Below are 9,964 nucleotides of genomic sequence, written 5' to 3'. Positions count from 1 at the left end.
CGGGATAATTAATTTCAAATCACACATACAGATTATTGTGATTTGTTGACCGTGTAAAATATTTTATTATGACACTTTATCACAAATTATATTCTTGATTTTATGGATCACCAATTCTCTATCAAGATATTATCATTGTCTCATTTTTTTTATAAGTACAATGAACAAATTCTTTAGTATCATGGTGTTTTGTTTAGAACCAATACTTGGAGTAAAAAATAATTTAAAATGTAAATTTACTGAAACATAAATAATTAAAAAAAAATTACACCACATTAAATAATTGACACTATGAGTATTGTAATATTGGCTTTATTATATAGATAGGGGTGTAGTATAGTGGATATCTTTACCCTTATTAAGTTAAATAGTTGTGATGCTTGCAAGCATTTCATTTGATTAATTGACCAACCTGTTGTTTACGTTGGATTTTCGTAAACAACCGCTGGTTTACAAATGTTAACTTGCAAGATCAACCAGTAAATCTTAGGACATATTGTGTTTGTTCTTGTTGTTAGAAATTCTGTGTTTTTGGTGTCAAAAATGTAAGAAATATGACAAAAACAATCGAATTCAATCCACTTGAACTCAATCGAACTTGATAAAGTAAAGTGCAAGAACACTTAAAGAACAAAGGGTAAATTGCATTGATTAAACAAAAGTTGGTACACAGATTCATACATTGCAACTTGTGACTCGTTTCTCGCTTCCATACGGATACTTTGAGTGTAAGTTTGTATGACGGAATTGTGACCCGTTTTTCCTATGAAAAACTACTATTTATACTAAGTCTAGAAATAACTACATTTCTTTGAAACTAAAACTACAACTGCCACAAGTCGACAGTTTTCCTTATTTGAAAACAAACTTAACATAAAAACTGACTTAAAGAATAACTGCTGATAACCACCTTCGAAAACTGCTTTATCGAAGTCTTCTGCCATCTTCGAACCCATATTTGCTTTCAACACAACACTTCTGTTCGAATCTTCTTTGAATCTAGGTCAACTATACTTTGACCACATTTATTACAGCTAGTAAAATATATTGGCTAACAAATTGCCCCCCAGAAACGCCATTTTCGATTTCTCTGAAGAAGAAAAAGACGTTTTTGAAAGAAAAAACTAACATTCTCCATCGAAATGAATGATGTCAGTATTTAATTCAAAACTAATTCAAATTTCCTTTAAATACTGACCCCACAATCTTAGTTAGTGGGCCACGTTCTCTAACATTGGAAAAGACAACACTTTAAAGGTAAAACTGTCAAAATAAGATCTTGACATGTGTCATGATCAAAGGTCCATATAGAAGCAAACTCACCTTTACTCTTTTCACTTTTCACCATTTCATTTCACTTTCACTGTTCCTCTTCTCCGCCAAAAGTTCTCCCGAAGAAAAACTTTGAATTTTTCTGCAACTCCTATCTTTAAACACGAACTATTCATCAAATTCTCACCAAAACACTTAAACAATGACGAACGCAGCAGGAACTTCTCATGTGAATCGCGAAGAACCCATTGATTTTACCAAAGAAATCGCCAGTGCTGCTCCTGCTTTTATGAACGAACCAGAACTCAATGAAGCTGAAAAAGCTATCTGGAAAACCCAGGTAATCATCCCTTGTATTGATACTCCACATGCATTTTTAGGCCCCATTTCTCTAGAACCTGAAACTCCAGAAATTAATTCTCTTTTCCCATGCATTGAAACTCAACCTCCTTTAATTTTCACAAAAGGTCCTTTTGACCTAAGTTTTGTAAAATCCAAAATTAGGACTGAACCAAAAACTTATCCCGAATATATTGCTTGGTTAGACAAAGTTCAAAAACAAAAGGGCCAATTTTGGAAGGAGAAAGGGCTTTTTGATCTCATCCAAATATCTCGATATGGTCCAAAATACCATAATGAATTGATATTTGCTGCTTTACATTTTTGGAACCCATCGAACAACAGCCTTCACTTGAAATGTGGAATGCTCACTCCTACCCTTTTAGATGTGGCTGGCCTTACTAGCTTAAAACCAACTGGATACACCTTTAATCCAGATGTTACCACCTCTCAATACTCAGTCAATTTCGATAGCCCTGCCTATGGTATGTTTATAGCTAACAACCATGATACCGAATGTGCTGAAGTATCTGCAGATGAACATGTAGCTTTTTTGACCTACTGGTTATCTATGCATGTTTTTTGCTCAAGGTCAGTCCAAGTCCCTAAGAAATTCATGTGTCTAGCTAGTCAGTTACATGAAGGAACAGATATCTGTTTAAGCAAACTGATTCTAGGTTCTTTATATGAAACCCTTAACCAAACAACTAATAATCTTAGAGATTATCCCCAAACTGGTGGAAATTTAGTTGTATCAGGACCCATATGGTTGTTCCAACTATGGCTTTTAGCCATTTTTGGATCAAAACTTGCTTCGATCCTACCTTCCTCTTACACATCAGCATACTCAGACAAGACCACTGAAGGTATAGGCTTAGCTATGTTTCACCCCGATGGGAACAAGTCTTCACAACAACTTTTTGCAAATGCTTATGAAACCCTGCTTGATTGTCCCATTTTCACCCCTATGATGGCACCATTTACCACTAGGAAATATGGACCTAAATGGTTCAAAGAAGACTTTCCCACCACTTCGAAAAAAGCCAATAAAACAGAAATCAATGCTATATGGGAAGCTTATTTGACCCCTACCTATCTATCTAGCAGACTTACACCTGGTAGCCCTTATGGAGTATATGGTTATCAACCTAACCATGTAGCTAGACAGTTTGGTATGGTTCAATCAAAACCCAGCTCTTTGTTCAAAAGTATAAGTGAATGGAAAATTCCTCTGATCGAACCTGTATGGAAATCCATAATTCAAGCCAAGAGAACAACTGTGTTCGAGCCTACATATTTCTCAACATCATTTGCATGCTCTGAAGCATTCTTTCGATGGTGGCGAAATTATTACATACGCCAATCCAATCGAGGGAATCCTGATGAATTGCTGCCTCAACTGATCAGTACTTTTCACACTTTGCAGAACAAAGACAAGAAGACTAGAGGTACGCACATTAAAGAAATTCAGCAATTTCAAAGATATTATCAAACAACATATGACCCTTTACATCCAAAGAGGACAGTATATTATGCTGCTCAAACTCTGAGAGATAAAGTTCGAGAGAAAATTTCAGAAACAATTTTTCCCCCTGGAACACCCAATAAATATCTTTATGTTTTAGAAAAGAAAATGAGACTAGCAAGACTTCCATCTTGTAATCTTGCTTTGGCCTTCAGGCCACCATACCCAAAATGGTTACTTTATAATTTCAAATTCCCACAAAATAATTTAGTAACCTATGCTAAATGCAATTTATACCAATATAATGGTGAACTTGGCTATGAGTTATCCCAAGTTCGAATCGAAACTCCCAGTATCATGGGTATGATTTTTCTTTCGCTAAAACACATTAATACTATTGTTAAAAAGAAATAGTACTTATCTGTATGATCACATATTTCAGCTTTGCCTTTAACTCCAGGAGAAGCAAAGCTCGATGATGCCAGCACCCAGAACACTTCGAAAAGCAAGTCTGACAAGAAGAAAAAGAAAGCTTCCCAAACTAAAGAAGTTGAATCGAAGAAATCTGAGGCTGCATCGAAGGAACCTCCTAAATCAAAGGAACCCAAAGTGAAAACAACTTCATCAAAAGGACATTCTAGATCGAAGAGCAAGAAAGAACAAGCAACTGTTGATCTCTCTGATGATGATAGTGAGGTGGAGATAACTAAAGAACAGATCGAAGCTTCCAAAGTAACACTTCCCAAAGTTCATACTGAAGGAAGAAGGAAAAGAAAACAAGAACAAATATCACTTGTCCAAGGAAAAGAAGTCGAAGTGGAAGCTTCTGAAAGTTCTCCCCCCATCTCGCCATCTAAACCACTCAAACGTCGTCGAAAGACTTCTCATTCTAGTGCTCATTCACATGTTGGTGATAATGGTTCGAAGGTATTTTATCGAAACCATATTTTATACAAAATATCTCTAAATGTCCTGTTTTTTAAGCATCTATCTTATTCTTTTTAGGGTATCGAACAAGAACAAACTAATCCATCACAACATGGGCAAGTTCTTCCTTCTTCGAAGACCACTTCACCAATTGCTGAAGATAAAGAGGATGAACATGATGATGCTAGCAGTCCAGAAGGTCTTAAAGTGGATCCTCCTCAACATCAACAAGCAGAAACACCCACTGATGACTTGGTAAATGATGAATCACTCAACAATGACCAATCTCATTCTGCACCCACTCTTGGAGATAATGTATCGAACTTTGTTACTGAAGATACAAACATAACTACTCGACAAGATGCTCCTGGTGATGCAGAGATGATTGCTCAACAAGATGCCCCTATGATCGATCTGGAAGAAATCGATCGATTGGCCAAAGATGATCCTTTCAATGCCTTTGCCTTGATAGCTAAGAGTAATACTCTTTTCTCAACTAGCACTGGCCAAACTTCTGATTCATCCAAAGGAAATCCCTCTGAGACTTCAAAAAACAACCTGCTAGCAGAATTTCAAAAGAAGATCATCGAAGCCAACTTGCTAGAGTTGATTGAAAAGGATGCTGGAGCTCTTGCTGAAATCAAGAGTTTATTTGAAAAACTTGGTGCTCTCCCAACTGGTTGGAAATTTCGAAACCTGTTTAATTATCTTGAACCAATGTTGGAGAGTGCTAATCAAAATTTCCAGAAGAGGAAAACTGGTCAAGCTCAAATGGCAGAGAAGAAAGCGCATCATGATCAAATTGTGATCGAACTGTCATCCTTCCAAGAGAAATTTAAAACTCTTCAGCAAGAAAGAAACAATGCGAAACAGCAAGTAGTTGACATCGATGCCAAAATTAAAGAACTGGAAGCCCAGAAAGCTGAAATTTTGGCTAAGGATGAAGCCAGAAATCGAGAAGCCAATGAAGCTGTTAACAAATTTAAGCTCTCCAAGGAACTAGAGTCTACCATTGCTCAACTTGCAAATGACAACCATACTCTCGATACCCAACTGGCTGAATACAAAAGCCAAATTGAGAAACTCATCTCATCATTTGAGATTTAGTTCTGTTTCTATTTTATTCTTTAAGGCTTCTATTTTGTTTCAGCCTTATCGAATATCTTGGTCTGTAATGTCTTTATAACAATCTGTGGACCATTTTCTATTTCGAACGACAATTTCTTTTCAATCATCGAAATTCCTTTCTTATTTTCTTGTATCGAATTTAAATTTTATTTAAATCCAAATAAGATTGGAACAATTTCCAAGACATTTTAATGATGAGGAAACAAAAAAGTAACTTTTTGTTTAACCCAACAAGTTAAACTTGCCTAGGAAGTTGAAAAGAAATAAAACAAATAAATGACTTTTTAATCATGAATTAATCCTTTTTAAAATAAAACCTTTAAAACTTCCCTCAGATTACAAAGTTAAGTAACCATTGGCCATCAGAATAACTGCTCCCACGTGTCATCATCTTCAAAGCAAGAAGAACCGTTTGATTGAGCCACTTCCTTCAACTTCCCTCCATTATAAATATGATTTTCCCTTTCATAAAAAATCATTCTTTTCTTTGTTTCGTCTTCGTCCGAAAAAATCCTTCTTACCCAAAGCTTTTCTTTCTTAAATCATCATGACCACCATTGATAATCTGAGTGATGATCTTTTAGTCAAGATTGCTACAAAGATTGCTGCTCAAAGCAGGAAAGATCTTTTCGCCTTTCGCCATACCAATAGCAGGCATTGGCGCGTCAGTGAGGATTCTGAAGTTTCTAAGGCCTTTGGAGATGATGTCCTCTACTTCCTCTACGACCCCAATGAATGGTACAACAATGCTATGGTGGCTCATTCTAAGTTTGCTTTTAAACTTAGACTCTGGAATCATGGCAACGCCATGTTCTGTATTCTTCGAAGCACTCAACACATGTTGGATGCTAATCCAAACATTGAAGAAATGAAACGCCTCCTTACTACTGCTATCAATGCCACTGGCTCTCTGAGTGCAAGGTACTACCTTCTTCTCATCAATGCGCTCTCTATGCCAATGCCAGAAAACATCCTCGAAGACTTCAAAGATCTTGCATGGACACATCGATTGGCAGAATTTCGAAGCGACATTTTGGGAGGAACTTCAACTTATCGATTTCGCTGTCCTTGGTGGAATAGGCCCATGCCTATTTGGCTTACTAGGCGTCGTTTTTGCAACAACTACCACAACTGTGCAGGAGATGGGAGAATTGGAGGCTGGTATTCACTTCTACCTGGGCCAGATCATGACTACTACCTGGTCAATGCTTGCTTCAGGTGTCGTCTCGATACAGAAATTCGCTGGTTTCTCGATCGTTTTGGGATTGTAACTGAATGGTGAAAACCATTTCTAAATGCTTTTTTTGTCTTTAAATACTTTGTGTTTTCTTTTGTAATGGCTTTTCCATTTTAAGCATTTCGATGTAACCTGCCCATCAGTTGGCATTTTTTTAAAAAAATTAATGCCAAGTTTTTATTTCGAATCAAATTACTCTTGTGTAATTTTAATTTCTTGTAACATCGGTTTATATTTTTTCAAATATTTACCGTTTATGCGTAGAATTCTCTGATCTTCTTGCAGTTCCTCGATCTCATACGCATTATTCGAGAAAACTCTTAGAATTTTCCATGGTCCTTCCCAACTAGGAGACCATTTTCCTAAACATCGATCCTTTTTATCCATAGGCAAAATAACTTTCCAAACTAAGTCTCCTTGCAGGAATAATTTCGATTTAACTCTTTTGTTATAGGCTTTTGCTATTCTTTCTTTTTGCTTTGTAAGCACTTCTAAAGCCATTAATCTTTCTTCATCAATATCTACTAATTCATCCAACATCATATCCAAATATTGATTTGTTGGGATTTCGATTTGTCTTTGAATTCGAGTAGATTGAAGTAAGATTTCTGTTGGCAATACAGCATCATGGCCATATGTTAATCGAAAAGGAGTAGTATTTATGGATTCTTTAGGAGAAGTTCGAACTGCCCATAAAGCTTCATAAAGAAACTCATGCCATTCTTTGGGTTTTTTCTTTTGGCTAGCTTTTCTTTTGATTATAGTAATCAAATTCTTATTTGCTGCTTCTACCTGACCATTTGCTTGAGCATAATATGGTGTTGAAGTCAACAATTTATATCCCATTTCTTCAGCAAACTTTGCCATCTTTCGACCAGTAAATACAGATCCTTGATCTGTAGTAATAGTTTCTGGTATGCCAAATCTATAAATAATAAATTTTTGAATGAAGTTTATAACTTCATCTTGAGTCACATCTTTTAGTGGAACAGCTTCTATCCATTTAGTGAAATAATCTATTCCAACCAAAATATATTTGTAGCCTTTGGATGACTTAGGTTTGATTTCCCCAATTACATCTAAAGCCCATCCTCTAAATGGCCAAGGTTTTACTATTGAATGTAATTCACTAGCTGGTACTTTTTGAATTCCAGCATGTTCTTGACATTCTTTACAACCTTTAGCAAAGTTTATGCAATCTTTTAACATGGTTGGCCAATAAACACCTTGTCGAAACAAAAGCCATTTTATTTTATGGCCTGCTTGATGTGTACCACAAGCACCACTATGAGTATTCGATACAGCCAAATATGCTTCTGCTTCACTAAGGCATTTGAGTAAAACTCCTTCTGGAGTCTTTTTAAATAATTCATTGCCTATTATCATATAACTCAAGGCTCTATATTTGACTTTCCTACAAGTTGTGCCATCTGGATTTTCCAAAAATTTGACTATGGGTTTTCGCCAATCATCATCATCCAAATTGTTAATGACCAAAATTTCAGAAAATTTTGCACTCTGAAGGTATCCTTGAGATGCTTCCATGCCCCCAAGTTTTGGTCTTAACAATTTGTTCGGCACAATGTCTATCGAATTACGCTTTGTTTTAATTTCAATTACCTCTTGCTCTTGTTCCTTCGAAAGTTTGTACCCAGAAGCCAATTGAGCTAAATCATTAGCTTCTTGATTTTCTGTTCTAGGAACATGTTGAACTTCAATTTGAACAAAATGCTTAAGTAATGCATTAACTATAGTGTAATACATTATCAAAGTTTCTTTGAGGCATTTATATTCTTTTGTTATTTGCTTTATTACTAATTCAGAATCACCTCTAATAATTAAACATTTTGCCCCCAGTTCGAGCAAAATCTCTAAACCATTTATTAAGGCTTCATATTCTGCCTCATTATTCGAACAATATTGGCTAATTCGAAATTTATATTTGGTTACTTCATTTGTTGGTGAAACTATAACTATACCTATTCCAGAACCATTTTTATGACTAGACCCATCGAAATACAATGTCCATGGAAATGTTTCGATGCCCCCAGTCACAGGTTCTTCAATGGAATGATCAGCAATAAAATCAGCCACTATTTGGCCTTTCACAGTTTTCAAAGATTGATAAGTTAAAGAATATTCTGTGAGTGCCAAAGCCCATTTACCAACTCTACTATGTAGAATAGGTTTAGATAACATGTGCTTAATAATATCGAAATGGGAATAAACATAAACATCAAAAGGCTTTATATAATGTTTAAGTTTCATACATGAGAAATATAAACAAAGACATAGTTTCTCACTAGGATGATATCTTGTTTCAACATCACTTAAAACTCTACTAAGATAATAAATGGCTCTTTCTATACCATTTTCATCCTCTTGTGCTAACATACTCCCTATAGTTCTTTCAGATGATGCTATATATAACTTCATCTTCTTGTTTTTCAACAAAGGTGAAAGAATAGGAGGATTAGATAAATATGACTTTATGTCTTCAAATGCCTTTTGGTGTTCAGGCTCCCATCTAAAAATTTCCTCTTTCTTTAATCGAAGTAATGACGAGAATGCTTGCGCTCTGCCACTGAGATTAGAGATAAATCTTCTGAGGAAATTTATTTTGCCTAATAAAGACTGCAACTCTTTTTTGGTAGAGGGTGCTTTAGCCTCCATTATAGCTTTAGTCTTATTTTGATTGATTTCGATGCCCTTTTTATGGACAACAAATCCTAAAAAATCACCTGCACAAACACCAAACGCACATTTTAATGGATTCATTTTTAATCCATATTGTCTCATCCTTTCGAATGATAAACGTAAATGTTCTAAGTGTTTGTTTTCAGAAGATGATTTCACAACAATATCATCAATGTAAATTTGCATAAAATCTTCAATAAAATCATGAAACATTGAATTCATTGCTCTTTGATATATAGCACCAGCATTTTTAAGACCAAATGGCATTACTATCCACTCATAACATCCTAATGCTCCTGGGCATCGAAATGCTGTTTTAGAAACATCTTCTTCAGCAATAAATATTTGATTATAACCTGAATAACCATCAAGCATACTCAAATATTCGAAACCTGCTGCAGAATCTACCAACATTTCTGCTACTGGCATAGGATATTCATCTTTGGGAGTAGCGAGATTTAAATCTCTAAAATCAATACAAACTCTTATACTACCATTTTTCTTTTTAACAGGAACTACATTAGCTAACCAATCAACATACCTTGCAGGTCTGATGAAGCCACATTTGAGGAGTCTTTCGATCTCTTCTTTTATTTTTGGTAGAATCTCTGGTGCAAACCTTCTTGGAATTTGCTTCACTGGTTTCTTGTCTGTCCTGATTGGCAATTGCAACTCTACTACCTTTCTACTCAAACCAGGCATTTCATGATAATCCCAAGCAAAGCAATCTTTGTAATTTTTCAAAAGCGCCACAATTCGATGTTTGAAGCTCTTAGGAATCTTTGAACTTATGTATGTTGGTCTTTTTACAGAACCATCTCCTATATCCACTTCTTCAAGAGGATCTTGGGCCTTCATTTTTATTGTAGATCCCATTGGATCTTCTTCAAAACCCAAAG

At 35.5% G+C, this 9,964-nt stretch overlaps 1 protein-coding gene across 1 annotated transcript; it reads left to right on the top strand.

Annotated features, from left to right (window-relative positions):
- The first annotated feature begins 1,474 nt into the window (after positions 1–1,474).
- On the top strand, positions 1,475–5,110 carry LOC146932202 (uncharacterized). Its single transcript, XM_085707733.1, has 4 exons — positions 1,475–3,059; positions 3,519–4,003; positions 4,082–4,318; positions 4,853–5,110. The coding sequence occupies exons 1-4, from the start codon at positions 1,475–1,477 to the stop codon at positions 5,108–5,110; spliced, it is 2,565 nt and encodes an 854-aa protein (XP_085563859.1).
- The last annotated feature ends 4,854 nt before the right edge of the window (positions 5,111–9,964 follow it).

The sequence above is a fragment of the Medicago sativa genome, chromosome 4 (assembly GCF_051527215.1).
Source record: "Medicago sativa cultivar Bolivia chromosome 4, Bolivia_mono, whole genome shotgun sequence".
Taxonomy (NCBI): Eukaryota; Viridiplantae; Streptophyta; class Magnoliopsida; order Fabales; family Fabaceae; genus Medicago; species Medicago sativa.
This window is presented reverse-complemented; position numbering and strand designations above follow the sequence as displayed.

Excerpts from the sequence above, each read along its gene's own strand:
- LOC146932202 (XM_085707733.1), top strand. The coding sequence starts at position 1,475 with ATGACGAACGCAGCAGGAACTTCTCATGTGAATCGCGAAGAACCCATT. Across the intron at positions 4,004-4,081 it reads TTGGTGATAATGGTTCGAAG|GGTATCGAACAAGAACAAAC; the intron begins GTATTTTATCGA and ends TATTCTTTTTAG. Across the intron at positions 4,319-4,852 it reads CACCCACTCTTGGAGATAAT|CAAGAAAGAAACAATGCGAA; the intron begins GTATCGAACTTT and ends AAAACTCTTCAG.